Raw genomic sequence first — 26,626 nt, forward strand, 5'->3', positions numbered from 1 at the left:
TGGAGGCTGAGACAAGCCAGACTGCTCTGGAGAGAAGGCTCCACGGGAATCTCATCAGTGTGTGTTATATTATCTACAGGGAGGTGGGGTACAGTAAAGAAGACACAGCCAGGCTGTTTGTAGTGCTGAGGGACAGCATAACAGGCAATGGGCACAAACTAAATCACAGAAAATTCCCTTTAAACCTAAGAAAAGGTTTTTTTTACTCTGACGACAATTACAGATAGGAACAGGATGTCCACAGGGGCTGTGGGGTCTGAAACCTAACTGGGCACAACCCCCACAACTTGCTCTAGGTAACACGCTTTGAGCAAGGTGATTGGAATAGGTGATCTCCAGAGTTTCCTTTCAACCCCAAGCACTCCATAATTCTGTGTTGTCTGAGGCTAATTTAATTTTCTAGGTGAGTCACACCTGTAGCTAATCTGGGCCTGTGACACATGTATTTCCTACCAAAGGCCAAGAAACAGTTTTTGTTACTAAGAAATCAAATGGTGATATAAAGAAGTATTTATGTTTTTGAGGCAAGATCAAATATACTCCCCAGGAAGATTTTAAGGACTCATAACTCTTCTACAAAACAGCTTTTTGGGCCTAACCAATTTCTGCTTGGATCTCTGAAGCACCTTATGAATCATGATATGAAATCTAATGTATAGGATCTGATGGAGTTTTTTCCACTTTAAGTCCTAGCCCCAGTTTCATAACTTTTTCTTCTTGTCTCTCACTCTTAGTTGTTTGGTGCTTTGGCCATAGTGAGTTTCATTCCTACAGGCAGAAAGTTTACAGGCTGTTGTTGATACCTGTTGCAAGCAAAACAAGCTCTTGGTCAGGACTCCAGCTCATGACACTGAGACCGCTGTCCACACTTCCAACACATTCCACCTGTAAGACCAAAATAAGATCACAGAAATGCAGGAACATGAGTGCAGCACTATCCCAGCACAAATGCAAACAGCCACGAAGGCAAAAGAAAATTGCCTCCTGCTTAAAAAAGTCAAAAGCCTAACTTCACACTTTGTGTTGAACAAAACAAAAGAAACATTTCTGACTAAAACTGGTTCCAGAATGTTTATGAGTGAGAGCCCAGGTAATGTAGAGTCTAGCACATTCTACCATACACCGTTTTAGACAGAGCTTTATTCTGCAACTCCCAGTCTTATGTCAGCAACGTATAGTGTCAATACTAATATTGTCTGAAAGGGCCTGTGATTACATTGGTAAATATTCTTCAGTCACAAAACACAGACATAATGATTCTTACCTAGAGAATTCCAACACACAGTTAAACGCTGATCAGCCTGTGTATGCTGAACGTGACAACTGTATATACCTGCACCAATGTCAAAATTTATGGAAAATTGGGCTAGTTTTACTGGGCCATCATGAGCAAGTAATAGCAGTGGGCAGAGAACCTTTGTTATGCATTGCTATCCTGATTTGCAAAAGGCATAGAACAGAGCAACAAACACACCACTCGTGATAAACAGCAATATGATGCCATTCAAGGAATTAGGCTTGGATGCCATAATCTTTTCAGGTAAGAAAAGTGGGACTGGGACCAGTCGGCAGAGTAATTATCACTCACATACAGAGGATTTCAGAATAAGCAGAGGAATCTTCCAGACCTCTTTGTTGGTGCCCAGACTGGACCAAAAGACGACAGCCTTAAAACTAGAAAGTAAGCCACAAACCCACAAAATAAAGAATCTGAGGTTAAACCTATTCTCTGATGCATCTATCACTGCAAAAGAAGTCTCCCATATCACATGCTTTGTTAATTTCTATTCCTTTGTGACATGTAGTAAGCTGCAATAAGGACTCATTTTTCAGATACAGCTAACTGCATATTTAAGTGGTATCTGCAAATCAAGTGCAAACATGAACCAAAACAGACAAGCTGCAAATAACCACAATCTTACAGCTAACCCAGACAGACCACTGTCATCTCATGCCCACTTAAACCTGCACTGTTGGACTGGTATTGTGGGAGCTGATTCAGATTTCAGAGGGTGCTGTTGTGGTGTTTAAGTGTCTTGCTGAACATCATATAAATCTGACACTGAGGAAGGAACAGAAAGCAAGTATCTCAGTTTCTGCCATATCTTAAGTCATGTCAACATGTATCAACTGATAACAAAACAGTAGCTACATTGTGAATTATGAATGGATTACTTTATTCTTTACCTAGTCTCAGAAATATCCTGTTTTTGTAATACTTTCTAGCAGATCCTGTACTGCTGGGAGCCCACTGAGCAAATTCAGAGGACCCAGGCTGTGGATAGACAAGCCATCATTTCAATTCCAGTTCCTTTACAGAGTATATATTCTGTCTTTAGTCATTCTCAAGGTTGTGACAAAAATCAGCTTGTCTGCCCAGAGAATGGAGACTAGCCATAGCTCAGTATGCAATAAGCATACAACTGGCTCCTAAAGAAATTATAAGTGTTATTCTTTCCTCTGGACTCCCTCCGTACTGTTGTGTCTTTCCTGCCACGGTACCTGTTTTGTGCTCAGGTTGCACAGTAGGATGTCTCCAGCTGCTGTAGCAACACACACACTCTCCTGCTCTGGAAGATCTTCAACACCCACGATGCAGCCACTTCCATCCTCAGGCAAGAACCCATCCACAGTCAGGGAAACTTCTCTTGACACCTTGATACAGAAAGGTCAATGGCTAACTAATTACACATCAACTCATTGGGATTTTTGCAGAAATAACAGACTAATATCCGTAGGTATATTTCATCCTACTGCAGTTAAACAAAACATTACACAGCAAAAGGGAGTGTGTCAATGGCACCAGAAAAAAAGCCAGCTTGCAAGTACTTATCCTCACTTATCCATAGAAAACCATGAAGATCCCTTATGGTAAAAGTGACAGAAGAAAACGAGAAAACTGATATATGGAAACAAACAATACACAGCTTCCAATTTGCTGTGCTAATCGTCTTTCAACATCCTTTTCATATTTCACCAGTGTCACCATTAAGAGGTGCAAGGCTAGCTGCTTAAAGAGTCCCACTACTCTCAAGGGGGCATGCACACTTCTAGACACAGCATAAAAACAATTTCTAAGGAAAACCATTTGGATGGTTAAGGTACAGCAATCTTTGAAAATTAAATCCCTGGAAAGCCCCAAAGGTCTTTTACCAGGTAATTTCAGAACTGAATGTACTAAAGGAATTAGATGCTTCAGAATCGCATAGTGGGAAGAAAGCAACCCAGCTCTAACAGGAATTCATGACTCAACAGCACTTTATTACTTTAGCGGTATGTTGGGGTTTTTCTCCCCCTAGAGCAAAGTTTCAAAAACTTCCTCCTGTACTCTTCACTATCTCTTTGCCTGCTTGGTTCTGTTTTGTGAACCTGTCCTGATGCAACTGTTCGCCAGGTCGTGCTTAAGAGTAAACCACGCGAGTGACACGTGTCTAACACAGCCACGCTCTTAAAGAAGCAGATTTAGTATTTTAGAAGCACAAGCCTCTTCAGCCACCAAGATCACGGTGCAGCGGCTTCCACGGCACCGTGAGACAGCAGCAAGCGGCGGCGGGGAGGAGCAGGAGGGTCCAAGAGCCCGCAGACACGGCCGCGAAGGGGGACCGCATCAGGAGACAGGCGAATTCCCGGCGAGCACCGGCGCGCTCCCGCTGGCGGAGGCACAAATGCTTCATTCCAGCTTTACAACCAAAGCCGACCCCAACACGATGGCAACCACCAGCACCCTGCCCCGCAGCGGCAGCCCCGGCTCTCACCGAGTCCCCGGCGGAGCGCAGCTCCACAAGCCCGTACTGGGAGCCCACGAGAACCGTGCCGGGCTCGGCGCCGAGGCAGAAGCACTGCGGGGTGCCCGTGGCGGCAGCGGAGCGGCACCCGCCGGCCCGCAGCAGCCGCAGGTTCCTCATGGCGGAGGGAAAGGGCAATGGAGGCCAGGCAGCGCCACCGCCTCACGGCGCCGCCATGTCCTGCAGCGCGGGCGGGCGGGCGCAGGCGCCGTGCGCCGGTGTCGCTCTGGCGGGGCGGAGCGCGGCCCCTCCTGCCCCTCCGCGGGCCGTGTGGGGAGCGCCGGGCCCGGAGCCGCGGGCGGTTGTGGCTGAGGCGGCAAAACCAGCGCTGCGACTCCTCAACAGCTCAGCTCCCTGTGAGGCTGCACAAAGAATAACAGAATCACCGAGGTTGGAGGAGCGCTTTAAGGTCATCCAGTCCAACCATCCACTTAGCACTGCCACTGTAACCCTTTCACCACATCACCAGATCCAGATCGAGATGTTTATTAAACACAAGGGCTGGGGACTCCCCCACCTCCCAGGGAAAACTATTCCAATGCCTGACCCCCCTGACAGTGATTTTTTTTCTAATATCTGATTCTCCCATGTCTCAGATTAAGGCCATTTCCTCTTGTCCTCTCACTGCAGGCATGGCAGGACAGACTGACCCCACCTCACTACACCCTCCTTTCAGGAGCTGTAGAGAGCGATGGGGTCGCCCCTGAGCCTCCTCTTCTGGAGACTAAACAACCCCAGCTCCCTCAAACATTTCTCATATGACATGTTTTTTCTGGTCCTTTCATGAGCTCTGGACATGTCCAGCACATCAATGCTCCTTTTAAAGTGAGGGCCCCAGACTGGACAGTTGTCAATGTGCGGCCTTGCCAGTGCCAGTGTATAAGGTGACAGTGGGAGCAGGATGATTCTTTTGGAGCCATTCTAGCACTAACCAGCTGAAGAACTCCAGCTGAGACTTTTAAGGCACTTACAGGCCAGCCTTCACATAGATCAGTGCTGCCCTGATGCCACTGCTTCTGTCACACTCTACCACCTCCCTCCAGGTGTGGCTGAGAGGGAGAAAGTAGTTCAGCCTTCAAGGGGAAGGACTTCATGCAATCACAGTCATAGCCTTCACATTTCCCCCTTTTCCTAGTGGAGCTAGATTCCATCAGTCAGTACTGATGATCAGTTCAAGAAAGACAAGGAGCTATTGGGAAAGGTCCACCTGAGGTGACAAAGATAATTTGGGGTCTGGAACTTCTCTCTTGTGAGGAGAGACTGTGGGAGCTGGGCCTGTTTAGTCCAGAGAAGACTGAGAAGGGATCTCATAAATACATATAAATATCTCACACGCAGGTGCCAAGAGGATGATGCCAGACTCTTTTCAGTTGGGCCCACTGACAGGATGAGGAGCAATGGAAATAAACTAGAACACAAGAAATTTCAGCTCAACACAAGGAAGAACTTCTTTATGTTGAAGTTGGCAGAGCACTGGAAAAGACTGCCCAGGGAGGTTGTGCACTCTCCCTCTCTGGAGACATTAAAATCCTACCATAGTGCATTCTGCTCTAAGTGATCCTCCCTTGGCAAGGAGGGATGGACTAAAGAGTCTCCAGAGATCCCTTCCAACCCTAACAATTCTGTGATGCTCTGTGATTCTATGATCCAGTCTAATGTCCAAATACGAAGACAAGACAAATTTGAAACAAATTGGTTTTGTCTATGGCAATCTGTAGATTTTGCATGCTGTAATCAGCTTAATGTGCTCTACAGTTTGGCAGTTAGGCTAGTGGAAAGATGGGCCATTAGACACCTGGACAGGTTTTGCTGTTCTGGTACTAAACTTGGCTAAAGTCAGTGATAAAACTCAGTAAAATTTGCTAAATTCAGGGCTTTTTTGAGACCAGTGGAAAAGGCACAGTTATCACTGCACAGAGGGAAAATTAAAGCTATCCAGACTCCTTATTCTTGGGATAAAGGCATAAGAAGTGCCTTCCCAGGCCAGTAGAGCGCCTGCCAAGGCCAGCAAGGCCTGGCTGCACTGGCAGGAGGAAAGGCAGCTGTCAGAGAGCACGTGAACCTGGCCGTGCTCTGCGCCCTGTCCCCTCTGACACCCCAGGACCTGCACTGCTTCTTTAGGGTTGACACCCCTATTCCTTGCAGTATCTTTTCCAGAGGCTTTTCCCTTTGGCCCAGCTTGATCCTAACAGCCTCCAGTGTCCCAAGTCACCAAGTTACCACTGTTCTTACCCTGTGAAATGTGCTTGACTGAGCTGAGTTGCCCCAGCTCTCACAGCACGTCTGCATCTGTCACCCGGTGGTTTTGCAGCTCTGGAGAGAAGCCCCCCATAGCAGGTGGCTGGTCCCCTCTAACCCACGAAATGTCTCCTTCTGCTTGCTTGCTAGCCGTGGGTCGCATCACCCTGATGAATCACTTTCTTCCCGACACCCGTCTGAAACGCCCTATATTACTGCCGTTGTTGTTTTTGCCGCGGCTGCAGCTGACGTCCCCCGCCCCGCTGCCCTCCCGCTCCCCCGCCCCGTCCCCGCCGCTGTCCCGGGGCAGCCAGGGCCCCGCCCCGCCGGCACCGCCGCAGACCGGCCCGGCAGGAAGCGCGGCCGCCGCAGGTATTCCCGGCGGGGGCTGCGGGTTCCCGCGCGCCGCTCCGCCCCCCCCATCCCAAAATCCCCGACCGGCCAGCGGCTTGGATGCCCCCCCCGCCCCAGCCGGCGCTGGTACAAGCGGTGCCAGGCTCAGGCCAACCCCGTGCCAGGCTCCGGCAGCCGTCACTGGTACCCCCGCGGTGCAGCTGGGCTGGGAGGCGCTTCTGCGGCGCTGCGGGAAGCACGGGAAGCACGGGGAGGGGCGGTGGGGGCTGTCTTGTGCTGATTCCACCAGCAGCTCCGGAAAGGTTTGTGCAGGGTCCACCCTGATCCGTTTTCATTGGTGAGTCAGTGTTAGGGCAGCTTTCGGCTAAATATATCTTTCAGACAGCTACCCGGCAGCGACTGGACCGAAGAAAACCTCAGGCAGGCGCTGCTTTTCTTTTACTATTGGATTTGTTGGAGGCTGTGGTTACCTGCTTGGTGGTGTTTGCAGCAGTAGCTCTGTGCCAGGAGACGGTGACTTCCAGGAGCTTCTCTCTACTTCCCTTAAGGAGGTGAGGTCTTATCTAGAGGTCTTTGCAAGGCAGATCTGACATGGCTCCTTATAAATTGGTTCTTGAACCTAATGCTTACTAAATAACCTAAATTAAATTACCTAAAATGCTTACTTGATCCTGTTCGTGGTGTGGACCCATGGACCATCATGCTGGCAAGAGGTGGAAGTGTGATGGAGTCTTCAGGCGGTACAGAAGATACTTGTACTGGTACTGACATAAAACCCCGAGGGTCTTTTTGGGAAAGTTGAGGGTGTTTCTTCCTCCTGATGATATTTGCCTTGTGCCAGGCAAAATTAGCTTGCAAATGAGGTGTTTTTGGTGTTTCAGAAATTTAGTTGAGGCAACACCTTCTCAAGGGGTGCTTGTTGTTGGCATTTGTGAATGTGTTCAGCACCAGGATCCACAGTGTCATGCGAGTGAACGAAAAGAATTTAAGTAGCTTTCCACTAAGCGTGAACATTCCTGATGGTTGTCTGTAAAGCTGATGCAGGAACAGGAGGGGGCAGCAATAAACAGGATGGGGCTTAGCCAGCTCTAGGATGGACAAACCTTCTCTCAGTCATGAGGATAACTTGTTCATAGAAGCAGAGGAACAAGATCAGCTTGGGAGCATCTCAGTGTGCTCCATTGTACTATTTCATTGACATGTTGTCATACAGCTGGATGTTGTGTTGAATCAGCTTTCCCAGTTTTGTGTCTGCAGTTGGATTCCCACTAACTTATCACTGCAGCCATTTATTTCCTTACATGTTTGCTTAGCTATGTTAGTGTCTGAAACCAAAGTTTCAAAAAATGCAAGAAGTTATTTATAGATACTTTTCTGGAGTGTTGTTAGCTTTCTTTATACTGGAGCTGTGGGTATCTGCAGTGCTGAGGAAAAAATCACACCTGTCATGTGGTTAAGCGCTTGAAGCATGGCAAAATTGCCATCCTTGTGTATGATAAAAATTTATCTGAATGCAGACCTGGCTACAGATTTAAGTCTGAGAGAGCAGTGGAACTCGAGATTTACACAGATCCCTTCCAGCCTGAGTTTTATCTTTTTCTTTTATACTTCTGGGACACAGGTGGTCACTTTGGTCACAGAAGCAACCAAGTCGCTTTTGCAAGGACCACAGAATTACTTTCTCTGGTGCATAATCCATCATATGAATCCATCCTACTGGATGAGGAACTAACACATAGTATTTGGGCATTTTAACAACTATAGTGAGCTGACAAAAATTATTCATAAGAATGCTGCATAAGGCTGGATTTTTCTCCAGAGCCATGGTTTAAAATATTAGTTGAACATTCAGTGGAAATACCAGGACACACTTCCCTGCAATCCCTTGACCTGACTATGTGCCTACCCCCTTGTTATCTTGCCGTGTTTTCTGCGGCTGTTTCTTAACATTAAGTACCAAATGCCTGGTTATTGCTATTGATTTGGTATGCCCACAGGCTGTGCTTATTTTTCGCACAGGAGATTATGGCTGCTAGTCCAGGCTAATCTAGGAATTAAAAGGGGAGAAACCAGATATATAGAGGTCATCTGAGCAGAGGAGAGCAGGGAGCAATGACCAAAAGTAGAGTTGGAGACCTTGGCTGGGTAGTTTGAAAGCTAGGAAGTGGTTTTTTGTTGTGTGGCAGACCTGAGCTTGTTTCTTCCTTTTTTGTTGGCTGCAGGTTCTGTAACACTGATGATATAATCGAGATCGGCTTATTTACCTAGAGAACTTCCTGCTTCAATCTGTTTCCTTAAAGAAATGAAGAAAGGACCAGAAAGCGGAGCATGCACCCTTGCTGCTCCAGGCAATTTAGTGGAGTCAGATCCAGACACTAAGAGCAGCAATGGAGCCTCAGCAAGAGCGAAAGACACACTTCTCTCTCCTGGAGAACTGGAAAACGTACCGCTGAAACCCAGTACAGAAACATCCAGAAAAAAACTGTGTGGCTATTTAAATAAGCTGGGCATCAAGGGGCCAATCAAGACCTGGAAGTCTCGTTGGTTCTTTTATGACGAAAACAAATGTCGCTTACTATACTACAGAACTGCCCAGGACATTAATCCTTTGGGGTCTATTGATCTCTCCAGCGCCAGCTTTGACTGCAAAATGGAAAATGGGGAAGGAGTTTTTGAGATCAGAACACCAAGCAGAGTTTTTACTTTGAAGGTAATGAAAAATTCCCAGTCAGGACAGACACACACATCTGTACTAAGGTATCTCTTAGCTTGAGTTTCACTGAAGTCCTCCTAGCTTTGATTGCTACCACTTGCACCTAAATTACTTGTCTTGTTTTGGCAAGTCTGGGACTCCTTTCCTATGAGATGGCTGTTGTTTAACAGAGTGGGAATAAAACCTGAACTATGTGCCAAATTAAAGTAATTGAGGAGGCCTGCAGTCCACATGTAATTTACTGAACAGAAATGAACTCCCCTGTCTAAAATGGTTGCTCTAGGAGGATTCTCTGCTAGGCTTTTATTTCTGTGTAAATCATTGTTAAAAAGCTCTGGGGATGATTCCTGTCTAAAACAATTGTGACATTTCTGCTTAGCCTTGGACCATAATAAACCAAAACAAACTTAAAATTAGGTCGGTGGTCCACTGAGATTCTACCACTTAGGGTCATACTAAAGATTTCCTCTGTCTTCCCAAATCAGTATTAGGACCAGAGGATACAGATACAGCATAGGCCTGATACAGTGGGCCTTATTTTTTGCTGACTTGTGCAGCAGAGTGGTGGTCATCTCAGGATGTCTCATGTTGATGAGATTATTCCCCTCCCTTTCCTGTTTTCTATTATGTTAGGCAATCAGCAAACAGGCAATGATGTACTGGCTGCAACAGCTGCAAATGAGACGTTGGGAATTTTGCAACACTCAGAGCAGATTTCCTGTGGGCAGCTCCCAGCTTGTGAATGAACCTCTGGCTGGAAGAACAAGTAGGTGTTGCACATGTCAGCCTTTCTTTTGCTTTCAGCCCCCTGGTGATGAATGGTGTTCCTCATCTGGAAGTGGGTAGAAGTTTTGGCCAGATTTTTAAATGCAGGTGCCAACTATCAGTGCTTCGCCAATGTTTGACACTTCTGCCTTATTATGTATGAAAGTGAGTAAGCTGCCTCGTAATCTACAGCACATGTTTGGGAATGTTCAGGTGTCTTGTGATCATGAATTCCATCTTGATTTTCCTCACACATGTGAAATGTGCACATTTGATAGGTCATTCTTTTAAGGCCTGTGAAATACAGAGCAAGCAAGGGTTTTTTTCAGCAGTGGGATTAAGATGTCCATTCCTAGAAGTCGTAGTAGACAGGCCAGCAGATAAGGGGAGGCGCAACCAGGGTATCCACCTGTTAAGTTATGACTATATGCACATTTTGTTTGAAACAAATAATCCCCTCCCTGGTAAGTGTCTGCTCTCAAGGGTTCCGGGTAGCATCTTGCTGCAGCAGGCAAAAATTTGGTAACAAACTGCTTGCGGAATGTTATCCACGCATTAAAGCTATCAAATGTGGTTTGGAATGTGGGAAGAGAATAGCAAAATTTTCCTTCCTTATATCTTTAGGCAGTTAAAGTTTGATTGTTTAAGGTTAGTCATTCTCATATATATGGTTGAAATCACTTGACTGGCCTTGAATAGATGATTCTCTTTGTACATGGAAACTTCTGTTATTTGACCTAAAACTAAGGAAGCCTACTCTGCTGTCATTGTTCTACCTGACCACTTGAACATGCAATGTATACTTGTAGTAAGTTGTTGTGGCTGTCAGGTTACATGAAGGACCCAAAGTCCAATGGACTTCTGTCTTGGTCATTTGCTTTTGTGTCCTGTTTTGTTTTTACGTAGATGTAGTTGACAATGAAGACTTTCTGCCTCTGGTGAAAACACCAACAGAAGCAGTGGGTTTAAAGGCAGCATCGTTGCCTGCACCTCAAACATCTACTGCTTTGCAGAACATCTCCCTTAAGCACCCTTGGACAGAGATACAGTAAGTGCATGAAGAGAACTGCAGTGTGGTTGACATGCTGGCCTACCACTGTGTGCCTTCCTTGCCTGTCATGTATGAAAGGGGACTCTTGCCTGGGTGGGAGAACTCTGAAGCACCTTTTTGGAGGCTAGTCCAGGTCAAAGTAAACTTCCTGCCAGTGGGTCTTCCACATCCCCCTGTTCTGATGCATTTCATGTGATGTAGCTCTCTTAGCAAAGATTGTGGTGGCAGACCTAGGACTTGGTTAAGCTCTCTTCAGTGTAGTCAGTTCTTTGCATGCCTAGTGTGATGCATCTGTACAGCAGTCTTGGAAGGGCACATGGTCAGGTTCAGCTGTACTCAGTAAGTAATGATAGAAGCCCATTAGCACTTTCCAGTGGTTTCAAAGGACCTTGATTGTAGTGCATTCTCTAAAACAGGAACTCCAGGGAAAAGTTGCTTAGGCCTGTAATGAGGCCTGACTGCACAGCTTGCTCCTGCTTGCTGAGTTTCAAGGATGTTAATATTCCTATTGCCTGCTTCCATCTACTGTTGCAGTAGCCCCATCAGGTTAAAAGTTACAAGCCTTGTGCAGTTACAGTTTCACAAAGACAATGCCATCAGTATCTCCTAATTGTTTTTTGTTTATCTCCTAATTGTGTTTTGTAATCACTTATTTACATATAACCAAAAATGAGTAAGTGGCCAGAAGTGTGGTAGGCAGCTAGGCACCTGCCAAATACTGTTGGTGTGGAAGTTGCCTGTAGTTTTTCTACCACCAGTACTGCAGCTACAATCTGATGCTTATGTGCGGAAAGATCCCCTATGAGATCAGAGTTTCATTTACATGTTAGCAGTTTCATTTACAGTTAGGAAAGCAGCAGACACTGAGTCTTTTATAGACATTACAACAAGGGACTTGCTTTGTTTTCGCTGAAGGACAACACAGGAGGAGAAGGGAAAAGACCTGTATGCATACTTTCTGGTGTAGGTTTTACACAAACTGCTCATACATTTGTAGTTCCTCATGATTCTGTAAAGTCATCTCTTAGTGCCTCTGGCAATATCTGATAGCAATAGCTGTAACAAACTGTTTCTGGGTCTGGCTGCAGTTTTCTTCCTGAAACTCTTTACTGCATTTTAGTTTATTGACTTTGTAGCGGCAAGGTTGTTTATTAAATGTTTCAGAGCACAGGACCTCTGACTGCTTCAAATGTGATCATTGTCCCAGTTTTGGCTGTGTTGTAGGTAACTGAGCTTCTCTTGGCAGCTGTTCTTGGCACCTGGGGATTTCTGCAGTGAACTAAAGATAGGGATGGATGAAGGAAGGGAAGGCGAGAGGGAGAGGGAAGGATGTGGTTAGTCTACTGTTACCTTTGATCCTTCTCTTTGGTCTGATGTGTTTATGTATAGGGCTTAAGCACATGGAGAAATTCCCTGGTTTTACGTTGCTGTGCTGTACTGATTTTGTGGCATCTTCCTGGTTTACACCAGTTACAACCTTGCTCTCCTCAAATCTGCCAACGCTATAAAGAGTTCATTTCTTCAGCACATGAAGGAGATAGGTTTTGGGAGGAGGGGTGGGAAGTAAGGGGGGGTAAGGCATTGAATAGTTTGAATATGCACTGGCTGGCTGCAGTGATCATGGCTTCTGTTCAGTAGGCTGTCTTGATCTCTTCTTGTTTCAGAAACACTGTCTACAATATTTGTGGCTCCAAGCAGCTCTGGGGGAACAATGGGAATGTCTTTAGCTTTGATGAATTCCAAGAGCATCCTGAGAATGTGGATGAGAAGCAAGAGGCAGAAGTGGAGGCAGGTCGTGCAGGTGATTGTTTCCGAGCTGTGTGATGCCTTCTAGGAGGGATTCGGACTTTGCAGGAATGGAAAGGAGATGATGGCAGCTTGTCAAGGGATATGAAAACTCTGTTACATTGTCTCAAGTCTCTTCCTATGTTGTTGCCACAAGACTGACTCTTTTGGCTCTGCTTCAGTTTCCAACTATCTTTATCTTCTACCTCTGGAACATTCTGCAGAGGCAAAAAAAGGATTAAAATCCATGGTGCCAGATTTATTTCTTTGAGGTAAAAGTGTAATTGCTGCACAGTCATAGGCTAAGTGCGGCAGCTTCACTGCATGTGTACCTTTCCATGATGGTAACTTGCATTCGCTGTGGGCCAGATACATGAGCAGGGTGCAAGGTGGGTTAACGGGTACCATAAACCATCACAGCTTTGTTTATTGTGGGCATATCAGTGTCTGGTCCCTACTATTTTGGCTTCAATCCTGTGGGTCAATTTTCCTTGTCTGGTATGTCAGCCTCCTCTGCGGAGCTGTTGTGAGTTCCCCCACAGCAAGACTTGGGAGTCCATAGTAGCAAAGCAATCCGGTGTAAATTAAATCTATCTCCCCTCAGATAAGGAGGGGACCCTGGAAGATGGGAGGATGGAGCCCAGACTGAACTGGATTAGGAAAGCCAGGTGGATGAACAGTGGCTTCCCAGGCTCTGAAGAATTGTCCAGGGAGAAGAACTCAGTGGATAAAGTGAGTGTCCTACAGCAACAGATTCTGACACTCACAGAGGAAGTCAAATCACAGAAGGTGAGTGTGGTGAAGAGACTGCTATTTCTAAGGCTCAGGGCCTTGAGGCTGGTCCCAGGGACTCCCTTACACACAGGTGTGTAGAAGCGCTGAGAAGTGCTCAGCAGGCATTACCTGGAGACCAGTTGAAGCTCCTGGTATTAGCACCTGTTAACACCTGTATGTGCCTGAGTGTGCCCAGCACAAAGGAGGACCTTCAGCCATTTCTAGGAAGTGCAGCTAGGTGTAAGAGGGAGATAAATCCAAGAGTGCTCTGCTGTTGTCTTGCTCCTGCATCTCTATTGCTCACTAAGTACACCTGAATAGTTACTGTGACACTGGTGAGAACTGCCAGGTGGAGTCATGCTGTTAACAACAGATCATTCTTTTTGAACAGTGACCCACCATTAAGGTGTGATTTGCCTGTAGAAGTCAGGACATGGGTCACTGCAAGGGCTGTCAATCATGAACGATACTGTTCTTCAAAGCATGGAGCAATGCTAGGTTCTCTGCTAATGATGCTGGTAGCTCTTCCAGCAGAAGAGTCAGGAGAGCCAGGTCCCATATTGGGCAGTCAGTCTTGATTTGCTTTCTTAAAGTGTCTGAGATGGCAGAGCCTGAATCAGCAACATGTTGCTGGGGCAAGGTTCCATGCCTTCATGCAGGATAGAGTGAAGGAGGACTCTGGCAGAATGAAAGTTAAAATGGACACTGCAGTTTCCTTCTGGTAGCACAGCTAGTTACAGACTGCATTATTTCCCTCTCTCCCATTTTACCACACTGCTGACCACATCTCCATGTTCTCTGCTGGGCCTCCCAAGAATAATTGTAGGAAAGCCAGAATGCAGACAGTGTGGTCAGCAGCTTTTCTGCTAGCAATCCACATCAGGCCATCTGTGACCTGCTGCAGAGACCTTTCAGCCCCAGCTCTGAGAGCAGAATGTCTCACTGTGGTATCATTGTGGTTTCAAGATTTCTGCATTGTTTTCCTTCTGAAAGGAGTAAATTTCAAGATATTTCATTGTTGCGTCTGTGCTGTCTATACTGCCATTGCCCTGGACAGCACAGTGATGGCTTTGCATTCCCTTTCCAGGAACTGGTTAAACTTCTCCACAAAGCTCTGGAGGCAGCCCAGCAGGAGAAGCGAGTATCTAGCATGTATCTCACTGCAGCAGAAGATAAGGACAGGCTGGAGCTGGTGCGCCACAAAGTGAGACAAATTGCAGATCTGACAAGTCGATTGGAAGCTCTTGAACAAGAAAAGAAGGAACTGGAGCAGATACTGACTTTAAGAGACAGCCATATCCAGGAGCTCAAGGAACATGTGCAGCTTTTGATGGAGAAGAACCATGCCAAACAGGAAGTCATCATGGCCTTGACAGAGCAAATGGCCCGAGAGTTCTCTGACCCCCTGCAAGAAGCCAACACTATCACTGTAGAGACGTTGTATAAGCAGCAGGAGGAGATTGAACATCTGAAGGTGTGTGAGAATGGCACAGGTCTTTCAGGCCCATTTTTATGCCCTCAGATTCAGTGGGAGGGTATTCTTTGTGGTAAGCACAGAATATACTTCTGCTGGTTGCTCCATCTGTCTCCAAATGAGAGGAAGGCTGGAAGGGACTCACCTGATGCCAATAGGGTGCTGAAAAGCATCTGGGTCAGTTTCGGCTTCAGCTTAGAGCCTGTTTTGTTTGACTTCCTGTCATCATTCAGTGCCTGCCAGTTTCTTTTCTTTCTTTTGTTTCACAGATGCAATATGACTTGCTGCCTTCACTTACTTTGTTGCTCTGTTTCTGTCTTGCAAACAGTTTCCCAAAACATCCTGGATCTTTCAGATGCAGCCTGTTGTATGTCTCTATGTGCACAGCTGTAGTTATGGGTTAATGTGAGGTGGAGAATTGCCAAAAGATCCACTTGCTATGGAGAGTGTTTGTTTTTGCTGCCAGCCGTGGGGCTGAGATTTGTTTCACTAAAAAAAAAGAAACAAATCAAAATTAAACCAATCAACCAAACAAAACCCAAACAAAACATATACATTCTTCATCTTATTTAAGTGCATCTCTGGCTTTATATGACCATGATCTCCCTGTTTTTTAAGTACATATATACATTTAGCATTTTCAAGTGTCTTGTTGATGCATGACAATATTGTGCCTTGATTTCCTTTGTAGGCAATATTTTTACTGGGGAGTCCTGTCTGCTCCTCAGAACACCGAATTTTTGAGATATTTTATTGTCTTTAATATAATCTGATGTCCCTGAAATGGGAGGGATTTCAAGCCCCTCAAGAACTCTCATTATGTGACTGTTTTGCTTGGTAGGATGATATTGATGCATACAAAACCCAGAACCAGTTTCTCAATTCAGAGATCCACCAGGTTACTCGACTCTGGACAAGCGTTGCTGAGAATGAAAAAGCCCTTCTGATGAAGGTAAGGCCAAATGACCTTTTTTCCTTGGTGTGAACTGTTACTAATTTATTTTCAAAGCTGGCACTGGAATAGATTTTGTTCCACAAGGAATAAGCTTTCTCGTGTTTTTTTAGTGTGACCTCTTTACTGCTTTGTGTTGTTTCCAAATTAGACATAACCATTTTAATTCTTCAACAGAAGTAAAATAACTGTGAAGATTAGTCTTAAAGGTGCTGAAACTTGACCCAGATTTCTGCATTTCAGCTATGCAAATAAAAGAGTAACACTGTGCAGGCAATCAGAAAAGTTTCCTTAGAGCTGACAGACTGAGTCCTGGCTCCATCTAGTCATGGTTTCTCTGATGGACTTGGCACTGCCATGTGGCAGCACTCTTCAAGTCCTGAAGTTCGATCAGAGTTCTTGTGTTTTCCTAAGTTGTATTATTATTTGTAGCTGTGTAAGTGTGCATAACCTGGTTACCCTCAGACTTGTCTAATCCTATTTTCTGGTCCTGAACCAATTCCAAGACTGGTGGTGTGTGCTGGCATTGGTTCTATGGGTTTTGCCCACAGAATCCTAGGTTTTGCCTAGGATTTACTTCCTTGGGTTTTAAGGCATTGTTGTGAATGAGTGTCCTAGGTTGCTTAAAGAATCACTGGCAAAAGTTAGGCAAAGCAGGTTTAATAGTATTTAAAATTGAAGTGAAAGCATAGCAAAGCTCATTGGCAAGGTTCACTCTACTACTTACTAGATGGTTAAAGCAGATGTAAAATACTAAAAAACCTTTAGTCAATCTAAAACTAAAATCAATCAAAAATCTACATGGAAGCCGGGGATGGAAAAGAGTAAGGATGGGAAAGCTTTAGCATGAAAGGAATAAGGAAGGCCCTCCAATCGATCCACAAGGTTCTGTGTGGACTCCTGTGCAAAACTTACCTCTGGACTTGAACAGTAGTTTGGGCCTAAAGATTTTAATAGCACTTAAGCAATGGCTGAATTTAAACAATTTACAAAAGATTCCTTGGAATTTACTGTAATCACAACAGTAACTCACTTATAGGCCTAACTTACTTACCAGGCTAAAGTACTTAAGAATCTAAGATTCCAGGTACATTTTTTGTGGCATATTCACACAGACCTAGAGTATGTACAGTATGTGAAAATTCTCCTTCGGTGAAGTGCTCCTGTCAGATGTCTTTGCATCTTCTCAACAGGCAACGGGTTGAGCCTCAAGGAGTGGGGGTATCAGCCCGGGCTCTGTCATCATTGTTCAACAGTGGTCATGCAAGTGCAGCAAATATGAGAGTTCTCTGGCTCTGAGAGGCCTCACTCAAAGGAAGGTTGCTGGTCACAGCCCACTGTGATCCAAGAGAGCTCAAAGGGTCTCACTTAGGACCACTGTTCATAGGTTCACAAGACAATTGCCTTTAGTCATAGTAGTTTGCCATCCTGTCTGCAATTGGTAACTTTCTTTGAAAATGTGATGACAAAAATGTTGTTCCATTTGGGTTTGTGAGAAAAATAAGTTTCCAATGGTGTTTGTTAAAAACAGAAGCTTGTTAGGCAGCACCAGTTCCTGGGAGCAGACAGTGTCTCTGATAAGCACAAGAGCTTAGCCCAGGTGCTAAGACTGAGCCTCATCAAGACTGAGGCCTAACAAGCATTTCTGAGATCATAGTGTGGCCTTACGTGGGGAATGCACCACCACAAGTATGTCTTCATGGTCATGGCTTCTGGAACAGGGCAAAAAGCTGCTTCTGGGGTGTTATTGCCATTCTTACATGTGTTTGCTTTATAGTTCTTTGAAACCCTGCCTTCCTCCTAACTTGCTGCCCTCTCATCCTGAGACTGTCATAACCTTCAAAAAGGAGGTAATCACACGAGCCCAGCATGCTCAGTGTAAGGCAAAATGCTAATTAAAGTGGTAGTATGAAAGAAACCATGCTCTTTTCTGTCCCCTCTATATGCAACCTAACTCTTTCTGTGGCTTCTGTTTTGTTCTTGTTTTCAACTTCTGCTTCCCACCGAATAGGAGTCTTCACTGAGTTCCTGTGAGGCACTGGGTGAGTCTTGTCACCTCTGTGGCCTCAGTTCCCCACTTGTGGAGTGGTCTAATAATCCTCATTCATTTTTTCTGCTTTCTATGCCCAGGACTATGGTGGTGGCAGGTATTGTCCTGTTGTTTGGTCTCAGTTGGGCTTCCTGTGCATGAGAAATGATGTGTACAGTGCCATGGGACTGGGGATGCTAAGGGGCATGTGGTCACCTAGTCTGTGGTGCTACTGTATATCCTGAAATTGGTATGCTTATAGCTCAGTCATGGGAGTAGTATGTTTTATCAGGATACAGCTCAATGTGGTGTAGAGAACTTGTCTGAGGGTGAGGGAAAAAGACTGCAGAGGACTCAGATGCAGTGCTGGCTCTTTGTGTCCTCAGCTGAGCTGGTGGGATGTGGCCATCTGTTGATACAATGCAGTAGTTAAAATAGGTGATGATGTAGAAGGTCTCCCAGTCAATAAGCAACTTCTGTTCCATGCTAGCTACTGCAGCTCATGCTTGTTCATAGATTGTGGTGATTCATGGCTGTAGTTCCACTGACTGTGGAAAACTACTAAATGTGTTTCCTGGGGCTTTGCTCTTCAGAAGTGTTTACTTTATGTGCAGACCAGGCCAGTAGACAGCAGTGGCAATGCAGAAAGAACTACCACTGAGGGAGCTCTTTCCTTCTTGTTTCCCCATCAGTGTGCCTGCCTGCAAGCAAGAAACTGCCAGATGGAGAGCAAATACCTGACAGTCTTGAGAAAGCTGCAGGAGGCTGTGCCTGGTTTGCCCAGCTCGCATGCTGAATTGGTGAAGAACCTCATCCAGGAAGCTCTCCAGTGGGATGTGAAGGAAGAAGCAGATGAAGGTTTTAACTTGAACCCTGTAAGGTAAGAGTTGAGAGCATGGGGATATTCACAGCTTTGTAGAAGCCTGTCTGCAAAGAGAAGTGTGCAGGCAAGGACATCTAAGGCCATTTTATAGCAGAGGTCTACATTTGTGTTTATGCCTTCCTGCACAGTCAGTGCCCCTGTTATGCAGCAATTACAATTTTATCTGTTTGGTCGGCCTCGCAGGTTCTCCAGGTAGCTTTGGAGATGAGACCCTGTAGGCCAGGCTTGGTCTCTTTGTCAAGAATATGATGATATCTTAGAAGTATCCCACCCTGTGGACAGATGGTGCACAAACCCTGTACAAGCTGTACTATCAGTACTCCTGGGCTGTTCTGATGAGTAAGAGATTTGTATTGTGTACAGGGAGACATCAGAAGGGACTGTGGATTTCTGTTCTCGGATTTGATGCCCCAAAGTCTTTGCAGTCCCCTCCTACAGAACTGTCTCTGCACTAGGACATGGTAGGGAGACGGTACACAGGGTGAGCTCGATATTCCCTTAGGGACTGATGAGAGGGGTGTGATGAGGTTGGTCTGCAGCTCAGAGAAAAGTTGTGCTTGAATTTGTGTGTGTATGCCAGTGCTGCAGGCTCTCATTTATCTTCAAGGCTCTGAGGCAGGCTGTCTACAGAAAAGTGAAGGAGAAGTACTGTTACAAATGAGTGTTTGAGATCGCTTAAAAATATCGCTAGCAAGGGTATCAGCAAACCCCAGATTTAGTATTAAGCGACAGCGCGACAAAGTGAAGTTGAGGCCTAACGAGCATTTCTCAGATCGCACTGCAGCCTAGAAAAGGGTGGGGAGGAATGCACGCCCACAAGTACTTGTGCTCTGGCATGGGTGACGGGAGCCTGGCAACAGGCTGTAGCTGACATGACCCCAGGCAGTAAGTGTCCTTGACACAGGTACCAGCACTGTCATTTGAACTAAACACTGCCTTGTGTCCCTCCAGCGAGTATGATGAGTATGGGTTTATGACTGTACCTGACTATGAAATTGAGGACTGGAAACTCCTGGCCAAAATCCAAGCCCTTGAGATAAAGTCCAACAAACTGCGAAGCCAGGAAATAGTGGAGAAGCCCCTCCATGACAGATGGAACAGCATTGGAGAGCTGAACCCCTCTGCAGAGCTGAAGAGTCTGATCCGAAGTGGCATTCCAGTGGGGCATCGGCAGCGGGTGTGGAGGTGGATGGTCAGCAGGCACTGCAGCCCTGTGTGTGGCCACTACCAGCGACTGTTGGAGCAGAGCAGGAGCACCGAGCACCCTGCCTGCCGGCAGATTGAGCTTGACCTGCCCCGCACACTCACCAACAACAAGCATTTTTCCTCTCCCACTTCCCAGCTCATCCCCAAGCTCCGGAGGGTGTTGTTGGCATTCTCCTGGCACAATCCTGCCATTGGATACTGCCAGGGATTGAACAGGTGAGGAGCCAGGTATGGTGCTTCTTCATGAGAGAGCACTGAAAAGGTGTAGACACATACTCTAGGCTGTGATTCAAGCAGGCCCAGGCTCTTGCCTCTCTAAAGTTCTGTCCTAGATCTAGGTATTTACTCGCAGAATTCTGCATTTGGTGTCTTTTCTTTCATCCAGCATTGTTGCTGGGATCCAGTAAGCAGCAGGATGCACTTGTGTGGCATCTCTATAGTTATGGAATAGGAAGGAACAGCTATAGGAGGAAGAGAGAAGCAGTTGCAGAATAACAACACAAGGCTGAATTTTTAAGTAGTAATGTAAAGTCGTAAAGCAGACGAACACCGTGGTGATTCCCTTTTTTGCTGAGAACAGATTGGAGGAAGTGTTGGGAAGTGTTAACACATGAGGGAGTTGCAGCAAATGACACAAGGAGAGACTGAGGAAACTGGGTTGTTCTGTCTGGAAAAGAGAAGATTCAGAGAATATAAACGCTTCTTTCACTTCCCAAAGAAGGCTATAGGAAAGATGAACCTAAATTTCTTAGAATTGTGCTGCCAAGTAGAAAAGGCACCAGGCATTAGCTGTAAGAAGGGAATTTCTAGTTGGACCTTTTCACATGAGGAAGGTCTGTGTAAGTTATTTATTCCTAATGATGTTTGGATGGTCTTCAAAAAGATGATAGAAACTTTTCTCCTGAGAGCCCTTAATGTAAGGTATCATCTTTCTAGTCTGTCTAAAAGGGGGTAAATCAGAGCTGAAGAAGGTCAGGGCTGTAAAAGAATGTATGGAGAGGTGAACTATGTCACATAATATGGAGTACCTCTGAGTGACCTCTTTCCTGCATTGAAATAGCCCAAATCAGCACACTACTAACTTCAGCACATCTACAGAACATTACATTAGCTGGGAAACCTGACTTTGTCACACCAGTTCCGTATGTTCTGAGAGAGCCACATGGGAAAGAAAATCACATCCCTGTGGTTCCTTCAGAAACAGATCACTTGCCTCTGTCTGGCTGTCCTGCCACACGTGATTCGTTAGATGCTGATGGAGCTGGAGACATGCAAAAAGAAGTCTTGTATTCTTCAGTTCCTGTGCTGATGACTCCCCCTGAAGTATTGAATTGCCTCACCATGTCTTGTCGATCACAGATTGGCAGCTGTTGCTCTCCTGGTCCTGGAAGATGAGGAGAGTGCTTTCTGGTGTCTAGTCTATATTGTGGAGAACCTAATGCCAGCGGACTACTACAGTGACACACTAATAACATCACAGGTGAGCTGAGCACCCTCACACCTGCTTGGACTCTCATACAGTGATTTTCAGTAAAGATTAAAAAGTGAGTAGTCAACCTGCTGTGTGTTTGATTTCTCACAGGACAGTGATACCACCTTGCAATCCCTTCCATTGCAGAGGTGTTGGAGATATGAGAGTACAAAATTGTTACACTCACAGGAGCAGCACACACAGAGCAGCAAAGTTGGTCACCAACTCTAGGAAATGGGGTACCACTCCTAAGTAGTAACATGAAAGTCAGGTTAGTGAGAAGGAAAGTACCCATAAATTGCACAGTTACTTATTTTAAAGAAGTCTTAGTAGAGGTGAAGCTGCACACTCTTGATATGTGTAGCCTGAGTATGAGGAGGGCACCATTTTGCAGCCCTTCAGATGATTTTTTTGGAGCTGCACTCTTATCTTTGGAGTGCCTTGCACATATGGATGAAAATACTGAGATTTTTATATTCACTGTATTTGCCTCAGTTCATGATAAAACATGGTGTTATCACCATGGGGCTCTCTGCAGATCAGAAAAAATTCTGGCCTTTTGATGTCAAATGTGCTGCAAGTAACTTACCCAGCTGATTCAAAATCACTGGATTTCAAGGTTTTCAGCATGTCTTGTGTCAGATCTGCTATGTCCTCCCAGGCAGACAAAGAGATAAGCTAACTCCCATGTTGTTCAATGGAATTGTAATGGTGTGCCCATACCACCCACACCCTTCAGTGCCCAGTCTGGTAAGCCTGGCTATCACCTTTGTGTCTCTATTGTGTGTGGTCCTTTCAGAGAGAAGAGGGTTGGTTTTATCTGTGGGCCCACAATAGAGGAGTCTTCAAGGGTCAGTAGCTGAGAGATTGTGCCACTGAATTTGTTGACTAATGTTTACTGGAACAGTGGTGTGCTGGTGGAGAGGCCAACCCACAGACTGGGGAAACAGTCAAATCACTGTGAAGATAGCAAAATGTCTATCCAGAGCAGGTTGTGTTAGCTGTGGGATTTAATAGACAGCATTCAATACTCAGCAAGTAGAGGCTGACAGAGAAAATACAACAGACTGAAGAGGCCCCCCTACATTTGGTGAGAAGACACTGTCAGCTGAGAGTCTTCTTTAGAAAGAATTTCTGACCTCGTGGTTGGTATCTGCAAGTCTAGCCAAGACCCATGTAAAAAGGAACATCTAAGGTGATGCTTTGTGGGTTGGCTTGATAAAGTGAGTTGGCTGGAAAACTTAAAAGTGCAAGTTTTAAAGACAAAGCATATCACGTATATGGTTTGTACCGCTGTGCCACAGCTAAGTGGGCTGACACAGCTGGGCATTAATATGATGTGGCATAGGGAAGCCCTAAACATTATCCTGCTCTTTAGCACTTACCCTCCAGAAAGCACAGCTCTGCTGAGATGAAACCTTTATAAACCTGGATCAAGGATCTTACTTGACTGCATTTCTGTGTTTTGGCTCATGCAGTCAGAAGCAATGCACAGACAACACTCAGACCACAAAGAGAAGCTTAAGTGAGAAGGTCAGGTCCTGCTTGCAAAGTCAGAGGTACTCTAGGTGTTCAGTCTGTTGGACCATGTACAGTCATTCAGACCTGGGCAAGTTTTAATTCCTGTGATTCAACTGGACGCTCGTGGTATCACAGAAAATCCCAGTAAGACCAGTGCAGGAAGATGTGTCAGATTTTCCCTTTGACTTTGAAGGGAAGGAATATGCTTCTTTGAGTGAGAAGAATGGATGTTTCTCTGCTTGTGTCTTGGCCCTGTTTCAGCTCCATGCCTTGCACTGGATGCTGCATACAAGTACACTGCTCAGTGAGTTTGAAGGGTCGGGAGACAAAGGATGCTCTGCTCTTCCTGGGGTGTGGTTCACTAGGAGGCAGCACCAGTGATGACCCTGACATGCAAGGGCCATTGTGCTCTTGCACCACTCTTCTCTTCCAGCACCAGGACTGCTCTTGACTAGGACTTCATTGTTTTCTTTTTTGTCAATTTTAGGTAGATCAGAGAGTCTTCAAAGACTTCCTGTCTGAGAAGCTGCCTCGCCTCATGGCTCATTTTGAACAGTATCGCATCGATGTCTCACTCATCACCTTCAACTGGTTTCTGGTGGCCTTTGTGGACAGCCTGGTCAGCGACATCCTCTTGCGAGTGTGGGATGCTTTCTTGTATGAGGGAACTAAGGTGCGACACTCAGTCTAGGCCTTCCTCCCATCTGCACCACCTCTGTGATGTGGTGAGAGGCTGATGGGCATACACATCTATCAAAGAAATGTGAGGTTGAACCGCTGTCTTATCCTGCCTGTTCAGTGTCATGCATTGATGTCTCCAAGCCTCTGTGTTTTCTATGTACTTGCTGCTAGTAGGCAGACCTAATCCCTGATTCTGTGCACTTGGTGCTTTTCAGCAGGTAGTTGAACAAAACAGCTGTCTGATAGGCCATGGCATCTCCTGCTCTGTGACACAACTGCGAGTATTACAGACAAAGGGAGCATAAGATAGGCAGCATCTGAAAACATGCGTCCTGCATTGTCCCTGTGCATAGGGAGAACCCTTGTGAAATCGCTGTGGGGTCCTTTTGTAGAGACTGGTATTCTCTGGGGTTGCAAATTAGTAAACAGATGGTCATTTCTGTGAGATAGCTCTGTACTCCTTTAGGCTTGCCATAGTACAGACTGTTGAGAGCAGCAGTAAGCCGGGATCTAGGCTGTGCTGCAGTGCTGTGTGCCTGACACCATCTTCTATGCCAGGATGGCCTGGACCTTCAGCTCCTTAAAGCCTTATCCACTCAAATACCTTTCGATCTTCCAGGTCATTTTCCGCTATGCTCTTGCGATTTTTAAATACAACGAGGAGGAAATCCTAAGGATTCATGACAGTGTGGAGATCTACCAGTACCTACGCTTTTTCACAAGAATGGTCATGGATGGCAGGTAGGACTCTGAGTTGTAGACAAGCTTCCCCCATGTATTTGTATTTGACTGCCTGTTAGGTCAGCTAAACAAGAATTATGACTAATTTATAAAGAGAGATGCATATGCATTGACAGGTCTGTGGGACATGGATCTATTTGTCTTTTTTTGACTTTCCCTTTATGGTGTTACTTAAAATCTTTTTGGCTTGGGCAAAGGCATGCTACAGCAGAGCAAGACACAAAGTCTGTGTCAGCCTCTTTCTTGTAGCAGCTGGTACTTGTGCTACTGATTGCTGGATTTCTCTCAGCTGTAGTTGGGATGTTTGGGAACATTGCACAACCCGTGACCTTTAATGGCAACATATGTCTGAGATGAAGATTTCTGTGATCAGATGAGCTCAACATCAGGAATATTCCTCCCTGAGAAGCCATCAAAATTGGCATCTGATCCATTGTCTCCTAAATGATGGCTGCACACTGGTACTTTAAAAGGTGGGATGGTATAAGTGTATGTGAAGTACTGCTTGGGTTGATGCTTGTGTGGGAAAGAATTCCTTTAAGACTCTGCCATTTGGTGACTTCTAAGCTCAGAGGACTGAAGTCCGAGGCACTATTTTTGCACACTCCAGAATGCTCTCGGTGTATCTATTACCATGTGTTACCAGTCAATAAATAAGTTGACCAGAGCTGTCCTTTCTGTTGTAGGAAGCTGATGAACATTGCTTTCAATGACTTAAACCCCTTCCCCATGAAACTGCTGAGGAGCCGTCGGTCAATGCACAGGGAAGAGCTGGAAGCAGAGCTGTGTGAACTTGAACAGATCAAGGCGGCCTACGTCAAAGAGCGAGCAGAGCAGGGACCTCAGGACCTGAAGGACGTCGTTAGCGAAGAGGAGGAAGAGATCTAACAAAAAGAGACTTCGTCATCACTTCCCTCTCATCTTGCAGAAGGTCAGCAGCAGCAACTGTCAGTAAGAAATGGACCAGAGGGGGAAGTGTGGTTACAGGAGTTCATCTGCCCCAGTAAGCAAGGCTGTAGTTATGGGACCATTTGGAGACCAAGTCAGACTTTATAATGGTTTGGAAGGTGTCAGAGGAGTTTTATCCTCTTCTGTACTTCTCTCCATTCAGCCCATCCTGTCCTGTGCAGTTCAGGATTACAGCTGAGGGTGCAGAGGAAATACCAGCTGTGGTATAACGACAGGAACTGACATGGTGCAAAAGACCCAACCAAGCAGGGCTTTTATACATTTTCTGATGGAGGCTTGAACGAGATCTTTATGTACACGTAAAATCTCCAGAAATAATGAACCGAGAACACTCCTTCATTGGTACCTAGGGCTTCTGAATTGGTCAGGAAAAAAGCCTGCTCTTTGAGGGTATTGGTGCCTTCAGTATCTAGCCTGCCAGGAGAGTGTGTGTTTAACATTGTTACTGAGTCAAGACACTGTCTCCAGGTGAGTGTTAGGTCTGTGGGGCTCTGAAAGCTGGAGGACATCATCCAGTGGGACTCAGGCTGGGACAAAAAAATAGGTTGTGGGAGAGTAGAGTTGCTTCCCCCGTGGGAGGGTCTGATTCCTGTGGAAGTTCGTGGGAGCACAAGGTGTGTTTCCTGCTTGGCTGGGAAGTGTTGGGAGCTCTCCCTCCTCTTTGTTTAGCTTTGAGACCCTGGCAGCACTCTGTGCTGGTGAGTTTGTTTCATAGAGGAACTCTCATCTCTGCGTGCAACCAACCACAGCCTGCCTGCAGGCAGAGCCTAGTGTTATGTGGACCTTTACTGGGGATGACTGGGTTTTCTGATAGCCTTACTCCTGGCCATCTCTCTGCCCCACAGTTACGGTCCTCCTGTGCTGGGTTTTTACATTGATAATCCCTGTCTCTGACTCCCATTCAGTATGGGAGGGATGAGGCCTTTTCTGTAGGAGTTTATGATATTGAAGGTATTTTACACATGGCATATGGCTGGTAGTGAACCTGCAAATCCTGGGAACAAGGTCACAGAATATTACTTGATATTCTTTAGAAAAAAACATTAATATCCCCTGAACCAAGGAGCTAGCCTCCATGGATCTAGCATGCAGAGATGCCCTATCTGCCTCTGGGAATGGCGTTTGATAGCCTTCTCCCCTGCCTCCCAGGCTTGCCCATCCCCTGGGCTAGATACCCTGCCTGTGCAGCTCAGCCTCCGCAGACCCAGGATGAGCCATGTATTTAGATAAATAC

The 26,626-nt window shown here is 45.9% G+C and overlaps 2 protein-coding genes across 3 annotated transcripts in view; one reads left to right on the forward strand and one right to left on the reverse strand.

Annotated features, from left to right (window-relative positions):
* The window catches only part of ELP1 (elongator acetyltransferase complex subunit 1), a 31,763-nt gene extending 27,806 nt beyond the window's left edge, over nucleotides 1-3,957 (reverse strand). For both annotated transcript variants that reach the window (XM_082301728.1, XM_082301727.1), the window contains exons 1-3: nucleotides 3,756-3,957; nucleotides 2,503-2,655; nucleotides 804-885 (exon numbers count right to left, since the gene is read on the reverse strand). In XM_082301728.1, the coding sequence (XP_082157854.1) occupies nucleotides 804-885; nucleotides 2,503-2,655; nucleotides 3,756-3,905 (385 nt within the window). In that variant the 5' untranslated portion in view covers nucleotides 3,906-3,957. The remainder of the gene's footprint in view (nucleotides 1-803; nucleotides 886-2,502; nucleotides 2,656-3,755) is intronic.
* A 2,837-nt stretch (nucleotides 3,958-6,794) lies between these two features.
* On the forward strand, nucleotides 6,795-25,771 carry TBC1D2 (TBC1 domain family member 2). The gene is made up of 14 exons (XM_082302022.1): nucleotides 6,795-6,928; nucleotides 8,600-9,087; nucleotides 9,724-9,856; nucleotides 10,762-10,903; nucleotides 12,571-12,707; nucleotides 13,296-13,480; nucleotides 14,553-14,939; nucleotides 15,781-15,891; nucleotides 18,613-18,800; nucleotides 19,755-20,225; nucleotides 21,369-21,489; nucleotides 23,489-23,674; nucleotides 24,302-24,423; nucleotides 25,110-25,771. Exons 2-14 carry the CDS (start codon nucleotides 8,680-8,682, stop codon nucleotides 25,309-25,311), a joined length of 2,793 nt encoding a protein of 930 aa, XP_082158148.1. The 5' UTR covers nucleotides 6,795-6,928; nucleotides 8,600-8,679; the 3' UTR covers nucleotides 25,312-25,771.
* The last annotated feature ends 855 nt before the right edge of the window (nucleotides 25,772-26,626 follow it).

The sequence above is a fragment of the Coloeus monedula genome (genome assembly GCF_965178545.1).
Source record: "Coloeus monedula genome assembly, chromosome: Z".
In the NCBI taxonomy this organism is placed as follows: domain Eukaryota; kingdom Metazoa; phylum Chordata; class Aves; order Passeriformes; family Corvidae; genus Coloeus; species Coloeus monedula.

Bases quoted from the DNA above. Each gene is read 5' to 3' on its own strand.
- TBC1D2 (XM_082302022.1), top strand. From the start codon at position 8,680: ATGAAGAAAGGACCAGAAAGCGGAGCATGCACCCTTGCTGCTCCAGGC. The intron at 12,708-13,295 runs GTGATTGTTTCC...ATCTCCCCTCAG, and splicing joins AGTGGAGGCAGGTCGTGCAG to ATAAGGAGGGGACCCTGGAA. The intron at 18,801-19,754 runs GTAAGAGTTGAG...GTGTCCCTCCAG, and splicing joins TTTAACTTGAACCCTGTAAG to CGAGTATGATGAGTATGGGT.